Here is an 18,377-nt window from a genome sequence, read left to right on the forward strand (position 1 = left end):
GAGGTCTGGAACCGAACCGCAATATCTCTGAGTTATGCCTTAAAGTTCTTTGTCTTTGACCCAACAGTCTTGTGTCTTCTGCTACCATCCATGAACCTGGAAGACTAGATTAGTTAATAGGGTAAAATCTCAGACCCCTCACAGTTCTCAACAATGCCTATTAAAGAAACTTTTGGGAAAAGCAGAGAGTTATCACAGAGAAAGAAAACTATCTAAAAACCCTGCATTCTGAATATTTTTCTATCTCACTTTTTCATTTAACATTTTAATTATAATGATATTCTAACAATAAGTACAACTAAGTCATGTTGGCTGACCAAAACACATATGCTTAACTACCAGGCTGGATTGCATTTACCATATTATAAAAATATACTTTGAAAACATCACATAGTGTTTTCTTTAAAAAATAATTTTACAAAATATAATTCATGTCATCTACTTCTTTGCTTAATTTCTCTGTCTCATTGGCATTGTTTACCACTAGGTTTGTATTTTAGAATGAATTTTGAAACTCAGTCTTTCTCTTGCCTATAATACCATTATGCATCCATGCCCTTTCCATGGCCTCATGGCAGATGGAGTGCCCTTCCCTGACCCTTGACTTGGGTTTTGGCCAATGGGATGTCAGTGCAGGTGACCTAAGGAGAGGCTTCAAATGGGCTTGGGGTTGGGTTTATCCACCCGCAGTCCATTGCTCCATCAGGAGACCATGCTCTGGGTCACTGCTGCCCCTCCAGCCTGAGACCCAGGAGGACACAAGAAGAGAGGACATGAGCCTGGCCCACAGCCTGGTGCCAATCCCAGATGGCCCACAGCCTGAAGCTGAATTTGACCTTGAGACCAGTGAATAGGAGGTTATTGCTTTTCTATTCCATTGAGGTTGGGGAGTTTTGTCACATACTATTACTATGTTAATACATTACTGATACAGTTTTTTTTTTTGAAACTTAGCTCTTGGCTTCTGAGACACCACTTCCTTCTTGTTCACTACTTGTTTCCTGATTTCTACCTTTACAGATCACATTTTCTGGCCTCTATTTCTGTCACCTCACTATATGTTATTATCCTCATGGGTTTTATTCTTGGATATTTTTTTTCCTTCTCATGTTACTCCCTTTCTGTGGACAATCCCATTCACTCTCATGGCCTCAGATAAACTTATGTGCTGATGACTTCTGAACCATGTGAAGCTGGACCCTTGCCTGAGTCACAGGTCCAAAACATCTGACTCTTGGGCCCCTCCACCCAGATGTCCTATCATACAGTATGTGACCTTTTGTGTCTGTCTTCTTTTATTTAGCATAATGATTTTGAGGTTCATACAGGTTGTAATATGTATCATGACTTCATTCCTTTTTATGGCTGAATAATATCCCATTGTATAAATAAAATTTATTTATTTATTTATACAATTAAAAATTATTTTATTTTATATTTGAGTGTAGTTGATCAACAATGATATGTTAGTTGCAGGTGTACAGAAAAGTGATTCCGTTATACCCATGTAAGTATTCATTCTTTTCAAATTCTTTTCCCATTTAGGTTATTACAGAATATTTAGCCGAGTTCCCTGTGCTATACTGTAGGTCCTTGTTGGTTATCTATTTTAAATATAGTAGTGTGTACATGTCAGTCCCAAACTCCCAATCTATTCCTCCACCCAGCTACAATTTACTTATCCATTCATCCTTTGATGGACTCAATATTTTAAAAAAAGTTTTTTTTAATTTTTTAAATTTTCTGCTCAAATTAGCCATATTGGTTTTTATTATTTGTGACTAAGAACCCTAAGTGAAACATTCTGGAATGTAGCCAGTCATCAGGTAAAGACTCGAACCCAGAATTAGAAAACCATGAGGGTTTTCTCCAACTAATATCTTCTCCTCTCTCTGTGTTTGTTCCTTCAGCACCTCTCTGCTCCTCAGTCCATAGGATAGCAATGGGCAGGCAGAAGAGGGTTGGATTTACACATTCCAGCCAAGCCACATAGTGATATGGACTGGCTCTCCCTCAGCCTAGCTCCAAATACCCTGGTCTAACCAGCTATGATGAAGAGAGGGATGTGGTATAAATATGGTTGCTGGGGCCCCACGGTCACTACTATGTGAATTAGGGGTTCCATTCAGGAAAAAGGTAAACAATGTAAGCTGGACAGACATCCCAAAAGGTATCTGCCTTGGGGCTTGGAGTTTGTAAATCACAGTATGCTGGGTTCTCCTGGAGACAACTTCCCTTAGAATCAGGTAGTCCTTTAACCCAGGTGTGATCATGAATTAAGCTCAGCTCTGTAATGGGTTCTCAATATTCCCATCTGCACAGTGGAGACGATTAGCTATCACTAATCTTCTCTGGATATAACCAGACATAAGAAAGCAAGAATTACACAGGAAACTCAGGAATAGCCCCAGGTCTGAACGAAGGAAGTGAGGAGAACTAGGATTTAATAATTGAATTTCCCCATCTATGGGCACAGGCCCAGATCAGCCAGGTTCCAGGTTTGAGGTCCCAGGGAATTTTGTCTGGGATTTATCTCCATAGCGCTGGCTTCATTTGTAATATCTTCAAGTTTTGACCCAAGAGTTACATCTAAACCTTAAACAATATTCTTTATCATCATTGTTTGGTACAAAGGGACCAAGAAGTAGGCAAGACAATTATCCTTTTCTCTAATGAGCCTCTCAGGGAATCTGGTTCCAGTGCTTGTGAAGTTCTTGTAAACACAAGAGATTGGAGTGATGCATGCATTTACAAGCATCACCTGGATTGCTGGCACTAAGCAACCTTAAATGATCCCAGGTGTTGCTGCAGCCACAGAAGGTAGAAAAGGTTCTCCCTCAGAACCTCCAGAAGGAATCAACCCTGCCAACACCTTGATTTTGGACTTCTAGCCTCCCGAACTGTGAGATAAATTTCTGTTATTTATAGCTAGTTTGTGGTACTTTATAGCATTTTAAATTTTTTATTTATTTATTTACTTTTGGCTGCGTTGGGTCTTCGTTGCCGTACTCAGGCTTTCTCTAGTTGCAGAGAGCGGGGACTACTATCCGTTGCGGTGAACAGGCTTCTCCTTGCGGTGGCTTCTCTTTGTTGTGGAGCGCGGGCTCTAGGCGTGCAGGCTTCAGTAGTTGTGGCTTGCAGGCTCCAGAGTGCAGGCTCAGTAACTGTGGCGCATGGGCTTAGTTGCTCCCCGGCATGTGGGATCTTCCCGGACCCGGCCTCGAACCGATGTCTCCTGCACTGGCAGGCAGATTCTTAACCACAGCGCCACCAGGGAAGCCCCTAGTTTGTGCTACTTCGTTTTGGTAGCCCTTGGAAATTAAATGTCATCCCAGTAGAATTGCTTGCCTTTTCCTTTACAATCTTCTCCTGCAGTTGTTTGCATTCATTCTTGGGTCTTCCATCCTTGCGATAAGAAATGGGTCATTATTCACGTTTGTACACTTAGTGTTGGGCGCTGGGTTTGGTTCACATGAGGTGCATAATGTTTCATGAAGAATGAGTAAATAGCAGAAATCAATACCCTGAAGGAATTATTTTGTTTTTTGTTTCTCTCCTCATGCCCCCTACTCTGACTAGGCTGTATCTCCATGACTGCAGGAACCCAGTTTTTTCCAACAGTACCTGGGATGTAGTGGTTGCTCAAAAATTATTATTTGCCTGAGTAAATGATTATATGACTGAATCAGTATGGGGAGAAGAAGACGAGAAAGTTTCCTGAAGGGGTTGATGAGCTTGTCTCAGCTCTCTGCTACCTTTCAAGCCATATTGAAGCCTATGTGCATGTTTTAATGTATTTTATTTTATTTTTAATAAATTCATTCATTCATTCACTTCCATTTCTGGCTGCGTTGGGTCTTTGCCGCTGTGCGCAGGCCCTCTGCAGCTGCTGCGAGCGGGGGCCGCTCCTCGCCGCGGTGCACGGGCCTCCCACTAGTTTTGCTGTTGCACCCCAAATTGAAGAAGTTACAGCCACGGAACTTCCCTGGTGGCTCCATGGTTAAGAATCCGCCTGCCAATACAGGGGACTAGAGTTCGAGCCCTGGTCCGGGAAGATCCCACATGCCGTGCAGCCCGTGCACCACAGCTACTGAGCTTGCACTCTAGAGCCCGCAAGCCACAACTACTGAGCCCACGTGCCACAACTACTGAAGCCCGCGTGCCTAGAGCCCTTGCTCTGCAAGAAGAGAAGCCACCACAGTGAGAAGCCCGCACAACCGCAATGAAGAGCAGCCCCCGCTCGTTGCAACTAGAGGAAGCCTGCACCCACCAACAAAGACCCAACGCAGCCAAAAATAAATGAATAAATAAGTTTATATACATACATATTAGAAAAGAATATGCCATTTATAAAAAATATGCCACAGTGTGTAATGAGTGCTTAGTTAAGATGGACGGGCATTACACTTGTACAATAAGTTATTTTGAGAGAGAACCATGTCAGATAACATTTATTACAGTATATTGTTATAATTGTTCTATTTTATTATTATTGTTAATCTCTTATTATGCCTAATTAATAAATTAAGCTTTATCATAGTATGTATGTGTATGAAAAAACAGTATACATAGGGCTCAGTAGATCCATAGTTTCAGGCACCCACTGGGAGTCTTGGACCCTACCCGCACCAAGGATAAATGGGGGAACTACTGTAATTACTGAATAAAATCGGTTTCACCGTATATTTGACACTAGTTTTAGTGGAATCAAACATCAGTAATATATATATATATATATATATATATATATATGTTTTTTTTTTTAACAAGTTTCTTTTCTTTTTTAAAAAAACTTGATTAACTTATTTATTTATTTTTGGCTGTGTTGGGTCTTCGTTTCTATGCGAGGGCTTTCTCTAGTTGCGGCGAGCGGAGCCACTCTTCATCGCGGTGCGCGGGCCTCTCACTGTCGCGGCCTCTCGTTGCGGAGCACAAGCTCCAGACGCACAGGCTCAGTAGTGTGGCTCATGGGCCTAGTTGCTCCGCGGCATGTGGGACCTTCCCAGACCAGGGCTCGAACCAGTGTCCCCTTCACTGGCAGGCAGATTCTCAACCACTGCGCCACCAGGGAAGCCCAAACATCAGTAATATTTTTAAAATCTACTTCTTTGCCCAACTCGGTCTCAACAGAGAGAACTACCATTTTTGACAATTTCTCTCAATCAATCGAAGCTCTTAAATACTATTAAATTAAGTTCCATCTTACTGATCTTGTCTTTAAAATTTTGATATTTTGTTCGAAGATTTCTTGCACTAATTTTGCTTTTAAAATCACTGCCTGGAAATATGATTTATCTTGAATATTAAGCTTTTGGGGACCCCCGGAGCTTTGCACCTCCATTCCCATCCCCTCAGTGTCAGGAGTCTTCCGCACGTAAGAGGACGTCCCTATTCTGGCCCCTCACGCGCAGGCGCAGCGCGGGAGGCGCAGACTCGGCCGGACCTCTTTCCCGAAGCGCCGCACACGCCCTCGACCGGGACCAATCAGAGGCTGCGTTGTATGGCTCTCCTTGCCCCGCTCCTTGCAGACCTTTCTTTAATTATCCAATAATAGCGGACCAGCGCCCCCCCACCCGCACCCCACGTGCTCCTGCCCAATTAGAAAGGAGGGGGCGGTGCCTCAGTTCTGCGCACTCTCTTTGGGAAAGTGCAACTGCGTCTTCCACCGGAAGTACCGCGGGCTGGGAGCTCCAGTAAGGATCGGGTGTTCTGCATTGCAGTAAGTGGCTCTGACTTTTTACCCCGAAATGGTATAAGGAGAAACTCAGGGGTTGGTGCCCGCCAAACCTGGGCAACTGGCGGGTCCCATGAGCCTTCCACACTTCACCTGATCCCGGTCCTTTTGGTCTCTGCCCCTTCTGTCTGCTCTTCCCGGTTAGGATGGGTCACGAGGTGTTCAAGATTCCTGTCTCTTGCTTCCACAGGCTGGGACTGTCGGAAGTCAAGGTCTGACTTCCAATCCGGAAATCCTTTCAAAAAGCGAGGTTGGCTGGGAAGCCAGTATCGCAAAAACCGGTGTACCCTTCTTAGATTAAGGGCTCCTTTTACTCCAGTGCTGAGCCCTTGCTACTACTCAGTGTGATCCGAGGACCAGGCATCATTGCCTGGCTGATTGTTAGAAATGCGTAATCTCAGGCTCCATTCCAGACTTCCTGAGTCAGAATCTTCACTTTAACAACATTCCAGGTGATTTCTGTGCACGTTAATGTTTGAGAATGGTTGTTTTAAGCTTCCCAAGATTTCTAGTCTAGGAGGCAATATTGATGTATGTAATTGGTTCTGCAGACCTAAAGGAGATGTTAAGATTTGAGCCTTGTGAGTCAGACTCGGGATATTTATGACATCCCAGGCATACTTACTACTTAATCAAGATGATATAGGTAGAAAACCTATGGTGAGCATGGGTATCTGGGAATGTGCAGAAGTATTCAGGAAAGGAAAACCAACCAATGTACCCAAGGAAGTGCTTAATCAACCTGAGGTTGAAAGACTAATAGGATAGACGCAAGAGGGAAGAGATATGGGAACATATGTATATGTATAGCTGATTCACTTTGTTATAAAGCAGAAACTAACACACCATTGTAAAGCAATTATACTGCAATAAAGATGTTAAAAAGACTAATAGGATGTGTGTTAGGGATGAATGGATTTATTCATCAACTTGGCATCCCACCAACATCGTTTCTAACCAAGGAATTCACTTTATAATAAAAGGAATGTGGTAGCCAGTTGTCAAGATGGTCCCCAGCGATCCTAGTCTTGTGTAATCCCTTCACACCCTGAATTGGGCTGACTTTGTGTCTTAATCCATTTGGGCTTCTGTAGCAAAATACCATGGACTGGGGGCTTCCCTGGTGGCACAGTGGTTAAGAATCTGCCTGCCAATGCAAGGGACACAGGTTCGAGCCCTGGCCTGGGAAGATCCCACATGCCGCGGAGCAACTAAGCCCATGTGCCACAACTACTGAGCCTGAGCTCTAGGGCCTGCAAGACACAACTACTGAGCCCACATGCCACAACTACTGAAGCCTGCGCGCCTAGAGCCCATGCTCCGCAACAAGAGAAGCCACGACAATGAGAAGCCCGTGCACCGCAATGAAGAGTAGTCCCCACTCAGCGGAACTAGAGAAAATCCCTGCACAGCACCGAAGACCCAGCACAGCCAAAACCATGGACTAGGTAGCTTATACATAACAGAAATTTATTTTTCACAGTTCTGGAGGCTGGAAAGTCCAAAATCAAGATGCTGGCACATTTGTTGTCTGGTGAGAGCCCACTTCCTGGTTCATAGATAGCGGTTCCGTCTCACATGATGGAAGGGACAAGGGAGCTTTCTCAGGCCTCTTTTATAAGGGTACTAATCCTGTTGGTGAGGGCTCTCCCTTCATGACGTAATCACTTCCCAAAGGCTTCAACTCCTAATACCATCACCCGGGGAGTTGGGATTTCAACATATGAATTTTATGGGGACACATTCAATCTGTAGCACTGTGTGAAATATAGGATGTTGTGGAAATGTTGCTGTTTAACTTCTGGAGCTCCCTCATAAAAGATACTGTGGCTTGTATCTTGCTGTCTTGAATCACTTGCTCAGGGGGAAACCAGCTACTCTGTTGCAAGGACCTATCAAGTTAGCTTTATGGAGAAGTCCACGGGAGGAACTGAGGCTTCCTGCCAATAGCAATGTGAAGGAGCCATCTTGGACACTCATCCTCCACCCATGGTCAAGCTTTCAGATGACTGAGCCCCTGCAGATAACTTAACTGCAATCTCATGAGAAGCCCTGATCCAGAACCATTCAGCTGAACCACTACCAGATTCCCGACCCATAGGAACAGTGTGAGATAAATGTTTACTGTTTTAAGTTGCAAAGTTTTGGTGTAACTTGTTACTTGACAATAGATAACTAATACAAGGGATAAGGCTAGTGTCCATAGGATTCTTTGGCATTTACCTTCTTTTTTCTAAAGGACTTTGGGGGGAAATTTAAAATATATATTTATTTATTTTATTTATTTGGCTGCACAGGGTCTTAATTGTGGCAGGCGGGGTCTTCGTTGCAGTGTGCGGAATCTTTATTTGGGGCATGCTGGATCTTTAGTTGCAGCATGTGGGATCTAGTTCCCTGACCAGGGATCAAACCTGGGGCCCCTGCATTGGGAGCATGGAGTCTTAACTGCTGGACCACCAGGAAAGTACGAGCATTTACTTTTACACCATCACCAGAAGCAGTTGACCTTATGGAACAGAGAAATGGTCTTTTAAAGACTCAATTTTGGTACCTCAATTTTTTAGGTTACCCTGTAAGGTTAGGGTGCTGTTTTACAGGATACAGTATAAGTTTCGTACCAGTGGACAATATATGCTCAACTTTCTCCCAACCAGGAATTTATGGGGCAAGGAAACAAGAGGTAAAAGTGGGCATCTCTTTTTGTAATACCTAATGATCTACTTTCAAAATTTTGCTTTTTATCCCAGCAACACTGGGCTCTGAAGAGACTTGTTGCTGGCCAATTTGGGCTCCTTTTGCTACTTGGATAAACTGACCAAAAGGAGATTCTAATATTGTTATAACTTTGACTATCAGTAGAAAACAGTTTTTCTGCTACACAGTGGTAGCAGAGAGGATAATGGATGGAAAGATCTCCTTGAGAGGACTCTGGAATTGCCATGTCCAGTGATGGCAGTTAATGAAAGACTAGGACAATCTTATATGGGCAAGATCATAAGGATGTCAGATCTCTCAGACATGAGAATTAAAGTCACTATTCAGATTTTTAAAACCTTGAGTAGCTGAGATGCTGGCTAAAGATAAAGGGAACATGAATTAGATTGTAGTTAAGGAACATTATTAATATCAATTAATTGTTCATGACTACCTGTGGAAACGAAGATTACATCATCAGTCATATTTTCCTCCTTCCTTTGTTACCTATATATTTATGTATTTTAGCTAGCTAACTTTCTTCTTTTCTCTCCCTTCCTCCCTCTGTTTTACATATACATAGGATATGTAGTTATTGGTTGGCTTTCAGGTTTGATTCCGAAGTTATAGAATGTCAGGATGGGATCATGATTGGATCAGGGAAGATCTTGGTTTGGGACCTGGATACAGTAACTGATGGGATTTTGAGTTGCTCCCCTGTTATGAGAAGGATAGTTGTATTATGTTAGACCAGAGAATTGCTATTCTACTGAAGGGTAAGTTGGTAAGAGGGATGTGTGTTAATGTTATACAACTGGAGGGGTGGATTCTAGTGGGCATTTATCTTGTTTTTTGGCTTCCCAACTTCTGTGACCCCTTCCAAAGCTCAGGTAATACCCTACTTCATCATTCTTGTTGGGAAGAAAAGCCTACTTCTTCCTGTATCACAGGAAACCCTGAATAACTTATCTCACAGCCCCTGTAGCAGCTAAGCTGTGGGCATGTGCCTACCCATTAGATGTCCTGACTCAGCCTTTGACACAAAGAAAGGGAGACAAGGAGGAAATTTTTCTAGCAGTGGCAGCCATTGCAGCAAAATGGATCCCCTGGTAACAGTGCTACTGGTGGTACCCTATGTCCAGTGGCTAGCTGTGTCAGAGCCATGAACTGTAAGATTTATGCTTGGAGGCAGCAGGAACATGCTAATCAAACCTGTACTGTGGTATGATTTGGGCCATTATAGCGCCGAGTGACCTCCTGAGCCTGCTTCTCCAGTTGCTCTGTGGTTTTGAAGTATGAGCTATCATTTTCAAGAAATCCTTTTCTGCTTAATCAGCATGACTTCGGTTTTATTATTTTCATCTAAGAACTGCCACAATGTAACCAATCATCAGAAAAGGACTTGAACCCTGAACTGGGCCACCACTAGTACTCTTTAAATCTCATCATTATTTCTCTCTCTCTGTGTGCATTTTTGGCCTTTCTGCATAGACTTTTGCTTCTCCATCTATGGGGCAGTCAGGAGAGAGTTACAAGCTTCTGGATTTCCACATCCAGGCCAAGTCATACTGAGAATGACCCGCAGGTCCGCAGCCTCAGTGTCAGGTTCCCAAATCCAATCGTGAATCCTCACTGGGCAGGAGGTGGTGGACTATAAATTGGGCTGCTGGAGCTCACACCCCTGTGACTCTGGATTGGGGACCATCCTCAGAAAAGGGTGATCCATTGTGAGCTGGGAAGACATCTCCAAAGAAGTCTACTCTGGGAGCCTGGAGTTTCTCAATCCTGGTATGTTGTGCTCTCTGATACATCTCTCCGAGAGGCTAATCCTTTACATCAAATGCTTTACAGGATTAAGCACAACTCTGTACTTCCACCCCCACCCAACCCCAGCATCCCTGTCTGCAAATGCATCACTAGCTCTAGTCAGTAAATGACTGGATAGATATTAGAGGAAAAGGGGTTGACTCAGATAACACTGCAATAACCCCAGTTTCTGAGCTAAGAAAATGAGAAGAAAAATCTTTTAATAACTGAACTTTCAAATACATAAACATAAGCCTAGATCAGCAAGGTGATGAATTTGGAAATCTCAGGGAGTTTTCTCTGGGACTTCTCTCCACCCAGATTGCTTTATCTCCAAGTTCTGACCCAGGAGTTAGATCATAAGCTTTGTCGTTCATCATGGTTGGGCTCATAGGGACCAGGAAATAGGTGGGACAATTACTTTCTGCTTGTCTCTAAAAAGGCTCTCAGGGAATCTGGTCCCAGTGACCATGGAGGCTACTGTAAATACCCATCTCTGATACCCCCAAACATCCTGCACAGAGAGCTAAGGCCATGAATCTCTGCTCCTCATTTGCTCAGAACCTACCTATATTTCCAAGACTTTCCAAACCTTATAATAAAGAGGAGCACTGGCCAGTTCCTCAAAGGTGAAGAACACTTGATAGCAACAGCACGAACTTCTCCCAGGTAAGATTGTAACAGTGGGGATGTCAATATTTCTTTACTAATGGGTGAAGTTTTTTTTTTTTAATTAATTAATTAATTTTAGGCTGCGTTGGGTCTTCTTTTTTGCGCGCGGGCTTTCTCTAGTTGCGGCGAACAGGGGCTACTCTTCATTGTGGTGCGTGGGCTTATCATTGCAGTGGCTTCCCTTGTTGTGGAGCGTGGGCTCTAGGCACGCAGGCTTCAGTAGTTGTGGCTCGCGGGCTCTAGAGCGCAGGCTCAGTAGTTGCGGTGCATGGGCTTAGCTGCTCTAAGGCATGTGGGATCTTCCCCGACCAGGGCTCGAACCCGTGTCCCCTGCATTGGCAGGTGGATTCTTAACCACTGTGCCACTAGAGAAGTCCCCGGTGAAGTTCTCTGAAGAACCTCCTTTGTTAAATCTTCCAGATCCAGGGAGTAGTAGTAAAAGTCCTGAATCCCTCGTCTGTTGCTTGTGATAAACCCAGTACCAATGAGCTGTTTCTCTTCTCTCTACGATCTACTAAGTGGGCAAAAGCCTGGGAATGTTAATAGAGATGCACATAATGTCAGGGAAGGGCTGTGTATGTGCCTGTGTTTTGTTTTTATGTTATATTTCATATAATTAAAAAAATTAGTCCAGTGGAACCAGCATCATCTAGGACTGGAGGTCGGAAGTTGAGGGTGTAGGGAGTAGGGGCAGATTCTGACTGAGCAACTCTAATGTAGGTTTTATTAACATGACCATGGCTGGAGCTTGGGTTATTGCACCCAAACCCTTTGCTTCTAGGTTTCTGACCTCTGCTTCTCTTCTCTGCATCTGAGTCCAGCCCCATGGGAGAGACAAACCAGTCAAGTAACTCTGAGTTCCTCCTCCTGGGGCTCTCCAGGCAGCCCTAGCAGCAGCAGCTTCTCTTCATCCTCTTCCTGAGCATGTACCTGGCCACAGTCTTGGGAAACCTGCTTATCCTCTTGGCCATCAGCACAGACTCCTGCTTGCACATCCCCGTGTCCTTCTTCCTCTGCACCCTGTCCTTCATGGATATCTGCTTCTCCTCCACCACTGTCCCCAAGATGCTGGCCAACCACATACTCAGGAAGCAGATCATCCCCTTCTCTAGGTGTCTCATGCAGATGTATTTTGTTTTCACATTCATGGACATGGACAATTTCCTCTTGGCTGTGATGGACTATGACCGCTTTGTTGCTGTATACCACCCCTTACACTACTAAGCAAAGATGACCCACCAGCTCTGTGCCCTGCTGGTCACTGGATCGTGGGTCATTGCCAACCTGGATATGCTGTTGCATACCCTGCTGATGGCTTGACTCTCATTCTGTGCAGACAGTGCCATCCCCCACTTCTTCTGTGATGTGACCACCCTCCTGAAACTCTCCTCTCTGATACACACCTCAGTGAGGTGATGATTCTAACTGAAGCACGGCCAATAATGAGCACCCCATTTGTTTGCATCCTGGTATCATATATCCTTATCACCTGTGCTGTCCTCAGAATCCAGTCCACAAAGGGAAGATGGAAAGCCTTCTCCACCTGTGCTCCCACCTGGCTATGGTTTTCCTCTTCTATGGCACCATGATATTTCTGTATTTCAACCCTTTATCCTCCCACTCAGCTGAGATAGACATAGCAGCTGCTGCAGTGTTCTCTGTGGTGACTCCCATGCTGAACCCTTTCATCTACAGCCTGAGAAACCAGGACATAAAAGAGGCTCTTGGAAAAGTGGTTGCTATTAATTTTTTCTACCCAGTAATGAAATAGGCTAAGAAAATCATGGAGGGAACTAATTTATAAGAAAATCTTGTTTTTGTTTTTTTGATTATGCAAAAGTTAACATTTGTCTTTTGTAAGAGAATCATCTACTCTCTGTCTTGGGAGAACAAAACTTGATACAGCCTCTTCAGGTTAAAGATTGAAAGAGAGATCCTTGTACCAGATAACTTGACGATTCCAACCGTCAGTGCCCTCCAGGCAAAACCCATTAGGAGCACACCTCTTGTTGAATAAGTTGCGTTTATTACTCATGTAACAAGGGAGTTACACACACCATGGGGGGAATAGTGAGGTATCTTAGTAGGAAGGTGCTCAAAAGGACTTATTAAAAGACTTGGGCTTGTATGAGGTGATTTTGGTAAGGATTGGGTCTTTGCTCTGGATTCAAAGATGTCACAAAGCGAGGATAATTTTGGTTCACTATCTTAATATATTTTATCTAGAAGGAGGGCAAACTAGACTGTGGCCAAAGCTGTGATTGGCAAAGAAGTAGCAGTCACTCATATCCACCAGCACAGGGGGAGTTTGGTCATTTTTGTGGCTTGGACAGTGTTCATGTTTTAGTGTTCACATGCTTACAGAGTGGTCTTGTTTTGTCTTACTTTGTAACAGTCACAGAATGGCCTTGTGTGACACTGATATTCTGTGCAACTCTCTGTGTTCATCAAGAAAGCACCAAGCAAAGTAGCAGGATACAAAATTAATGCACAGAAATCTCTTGCATTCCTATACACCAATGATGAAAAATCTGAAAGAGAAATTAAGGAAACACTCCCATTTACCATTGCAACAAAAAGAATAAAATACCTAGGAATAAACCTACCTAGGGAGACAACAGTCCTGTATGCAGAAAACTATAAGACACTGATGAAAGAAATTAAAGATGATACCAACAGATGGAGAGATATACCATGTTTTTGGATTGGAAGAATCGACATTGTGAAAATGACTATACTACCCAAAGCAATCTACAGATTCAGTGCAATCCCTATCAAACTACCAATGGCATTTTTCACAGAACTAGAACAAAAAATTTCACAATTTGTATGGAAACACCAAAGACCCTGAATAGCCAAAGCAATCCTGAGAAAGAAAAACGGAGCTGGAAGAATCAGGCTCCCTGACTTCAGGCTATACTACAAAGCTACAGTAATCAAGACAGTGTGGTACTGGCACAAAAACAGAAATATAGATCAATGGAACATGATAGAAAGCCCAGAGATAAACCCATGCACCTATGGTCACCTTATTTTTGATAAAGGAGGCAAGAATGTACAATGGAGAAAAGAAAGCCTCTTCAATAAGTGGTGCTGGGAACACTGGACAGCTACAGGTAAAAGAATGAAATTAGAACACTCCCTAACACCATAGACAAAAATAAACTCAAAATGGATTAAAGACCTAAATGTAAGACCAGACACTATAAAACTCTTAGAGGAAAACATAGGCAGAACATTCTATGACATAAATCACAGCAAGATCCTTTTTGACCCACCTCCTAGAGAAATGGAAATAAAAACAAAAATTAAAAAATGGGACCTAATGAAACTTAAAAGCTTTTGCACAGCAGAGGAAAACATAAACAAGACGAAAAGACAACCCTCAGAATGGGAGAAAATATTTGCAAATGAAGCAACTGACAAAGGATTAATCTCCAAAATTTATAAACAGCTCATGCAGCTCAATATCAAAAAAAACAAACAACCTAATCCAAAAATGGGCAGAAGACCTAAATAGACATTTCTCCAAAGAAGATATACAGATTGCCAACAAACACATGAAAGGATGCTCAACATCACTAATCATTAGAGAAATGCAAATCAAAACTACAATGAGGTATCATCTCACACCAGTCAGAATGGCCCTCATCAAAAAATCTACAAACAGTAAATGCTGGAGAGGGTGTGGAGAAAAGGGAACCCTCTTGCACTGTTGGTGGGAATGTAAATTGATACAGCCACTGTGGAGAACAGTATGGAGGTTCCTTAAAAAACTAAAAATAGAACTGCCATATGACCCAGCAATCCCACTACTGGGCATATACTCAGAGAAAACCATAATTCAAAAAGAGTCATGTACCACAATGTTCATTGCAGCTCTATTTACAATAGCCAGGACATGGAAGCAACCTAAGTGTCCATCAACAGATGAATGGATAAAGAAGATGTGGCACATATATACAATGGAATATTACTCAGCCATACAAATTGAGTTATTTGTAGTGAGGTGGATGGACCTAGAGTCTGTCATACAGAGTGAAGTAAGTCAGAAAGAGAAAAACAAATACCGTATGCTAACACATATATATGGAATATAAAGAAAAAAAAGGTTCTGAAGAGCCTAGGGGCAGGACAGGAATAAAGATGCAGACATAGGGAATGGACTTGAGGACACGGGGAGGGGGAAGGGTAAGCTGGGACGAAGTGAAAGAGTGGCACGGACAAATATACACTACCAAATATAAAATAGCTAGTGAGAAGCAGTTGCATAGCACAGGGAGATCAGCTTGGTGCTTTGTGACCACCTAGTGGGGTGGGAGAGGGAGGATGGGAGGGAGACACAAGAGGGAAGGGATATGGGGATGTATGTATACATATAGCTGATTCACTTTGTTATACAACAGAAACTAAAACAACATTGTAAAGTAATTATACTCCAATAAAGATGTTAAACAAAAAGAAAAAGAAATCACCAAGGGACTTGCCTGCAGGTCCAGTGGTTAAGACTCTGTGCTTCCAGTGCAGGGGGCATGGGTTCAATCCCTGGTCAGGGAACTAAGATCCCACGTGCTGCATGGCACAGCAAAAAAAAAAAAAAAAAAAGAAAGTAACAAGACCTAGCTGTGAGTGCTAGGCTGTTTCCTGGATATCAGGGCTGATTTCTCTTTCTCACAACAGAGATACAGGCACTTGTGATGGGAGGGTCGGACTGGTGTTGGGGCAGGAAGGAGAGGGTTCATTTAAGGGCTCCAGGAGGCCCTAATTCTGCCGTGCATTCAAGCTAGTTATATATTTATTTATTTATTTATACAGCAGGTTCTTATTAGTTATCTGGGTTTTTTTGTTGTCTTTTTTTTTTTTTTTTGCGGTACGCGGGCCTCTCACTGTTGTGGGCTCTCCCATTGTGGAGCACAGGCTCCGGACGTGCAGGCTCAGCGGCCATGGTTCACGGGCCCAGCCACTCTGTGGCATGTGGGATCTTCCCAGACCGGGGCACGAACCCGTGTCCCCTGCATCGGCAGGCGGACTCTCAACCACTGCACCGCCAGGGAAGCCCCAGTTATCTGTTTTATACATATTAGTGTATATATGTCAGTCCCAATCTCCCAATTCATCCCACCACCGCCGTCACCACTCCTGTCAAGCTAGTTATTTTTTACCTTTGTATCTGAGCTTTATGTATCATGCAACATTATGACAGGAACATGGGTAAGTTAAACAAGGAAAAAATATCCTCCAAAATTCTCAATGCCCAGTCGTGTGAATCAACTGCATTTTTTCCACCTTCTGTTCCATTTATGTCAATGCACTGTGATATTTTACACAGATATTTATATCCTGATTTTCCACTTACATTTTGTAATAAAGCCTTTCTAAATTGCTGGATAGTCTCCACAATTTTATTTTCCAGCCCTTAGTATTTCCTTCAAGTTGTTGTAGCAAAATGTACTCACTAGTAATCCTGTTCTTGAATTAAAACATAAAGGAAATTTACTACTATTTGAAAGTATGACTTTAAATTTATTTTGAAAATGATTGCAGAGAATAAAATATTGACAAATAGATGAAACTGGTTAAAACATCACTGAGCAGAATGCTCTGGATTTTGAGGAACAAAGAGGAAAACAGGGCAGTTCCCCTTAATTTCAGAGAGATAGGTAAGATGATATCTTGTATGAAAATGGACAAAATTCAGAATCAGAGGCCATTTCTGAGTTTCATATGATTTTCTTTTTTATGTTTGTCTTAATTGTGTATTGATATTTTTGTCTAAAGGAATAAATGGTAGCATTTTCAATTTTTAGTCTATATTTCCAAGAATTCTTTATAATAAGATGGACAGTACCTGTTCCTTGAAAGTTTGAAAGACATCTCCAGCTTTTGTTTTATGTATTAGATACATGTTATTAGATACATGTGTGTTTATAAATTTTATATAATCTTGTTTTATCCTTTTATCATTATAAGATATCCATCTTTATCTATAGTAACATTTTTTGTTTTAAAGTCTATTTTGTCTGATATTAGTATAGCTACTCCAGCTCTCCTGTGGTTTCTGTTTGCATGACACATCTCTTTCCATGCTTTTACTTTCAATCTAATGTGTCTTTGAATCTAAAGTGTGTACCCTGTAGATAACATATACTTTGATCATGTTTTTTAATCCAGTGTGATGATCTCTGACTTTTGGTTGGATTGTTTAACCCATTCACTTTTAATATTAATGTCTGCCATTTAACTGTTTTCTATGTGTCTTGTGTCTTTTTTGTGTCTTTAATGCTCTCTTTTGCATTTATTGTATATTTTCTTTCTTTCTTTCTTTCTTTCTTTATTTTTGCGGTACGGGGGCCTCTCACTGTTGTGGCCTCTCCTGTTGCGGAGCACAGGCTCTGGACGCGCAGGCTCAGAGGCCATGGCTCACGGGCCTAGCCGCTCTGCGGCATGTGGGATCTTCCCAGACTGGGGCACGAACCCGTGTCCCCTGCATCGGCAGGCAGACTCCCAACCACTGCACCACCAGGCAAGCCCTATTGTATATTTTCTAATGTAGCATTTTAACACCAGTAATTATTTTTTTCACTATATTTTTTGGATTTTTTAGTGGTTGCTCTAGGTTTTACCATATACATTTTAACTTATCAACACCAGCTTCAGATTTATACTAACTTAATTCCCGTGATATAAAGAAATGCTTCTCGGGACTTCCCTGGTGGTCCAGCGGTTAAGACTCCATGCTCCCAGTGCAGGGGGCCTGGGTTTGATATCTGGTCAGGGAACTAGATCCCTCATGCTGCCACTAAAATATCCCGCATGCTGCAGCGAAGATCCCATGTGCTGCAGCTAAGACCCGGCACAGCCAAATAAAAAAAATAATAAGTAAATATTAAAAAAATAAATATAGAAAAGCTTCTCCTATATAGCTCTATTCCTTTTCCCCATTTTAAGCATTATTTGTGTATCATCGGTTCACATATTATATCAATGTTATAAACTCAACAATACATTCTTAAATTATTACATTACCATCTGTGGTCATTTCCTTAGCCCAGTACAGCTCTACTCACACCCAACTCCTTTGTGCTGTTATTGGCAAATATATTACACATATGTTACATTTCTTTGTGCTATAGACCCAACAATACACTACCTACATGTTATTTTATCCAGTTGCTTTCAAAATCACTTAGGAGAGTAAAGGAGAAAAAAACACACTTATCTTTTATAATTACCTACTTTTATCAGCACTCTTTGTGTGGATTTTAATTGCCATCTGGGGTCACTTGCTTTCAGCCTGAAGGAATTCCTTTAGTATTTTTTGTAGAGCAGTTCTACCTTGTTTTTGAAAGCTTTGCTGGATATAGGATCTTTGATTTACATTTTCCTTCCTGGGCATTTTTCACTTAATTTTTTTTTTTGACTGCATTGGGTCTTTGTTGCTGTGCGCGGGCTTTCTCTAGTTGCAGTGAGT

General features: G+C 42.4%; 1 protein-coding gene across 1 annotated transcript; it reads left to right on the forward strand.

Annotated features, from left to right (window-relative positions):
* Positions 1-11,731: 11,731 nt before the first annotated feature.
* Positions 11,732-12,682, forward strand: OR1F1 (olfactory receptor family 1 subfamily F member 1; the record flags this gene model as incomplete). Its single annotated transcript, XM_079718449.1, is given in 7 exon segments — positions 11,732-11,794; positions 11,798-12,127; positions 12,131-12,223; positions 12,227-12,293; positions 12,296-12,451; positions 12,454-12,648; positions 12,651-12,682. Coding segments are annotated over 7 exon segments (936 nt in total).
* Between the last annotated feature and the right edge of the window lie 5,695 nt (positions 12,683-18,377).

Source organism: Hyperoodon ampullatus (assembly GCF_949752795.1).
Source record: "Hyperoodon ampullatus genome assembly, chromosome: 14".
In the NCBI taxonomy this organism is placed as follows: domain Eukaryota; kingdom Metazoa; phylum Chordata; class Mammalia; order Artiodactyla; family Ziphiidae; genus Hyperoodon; species Hyperoodon ampullatus.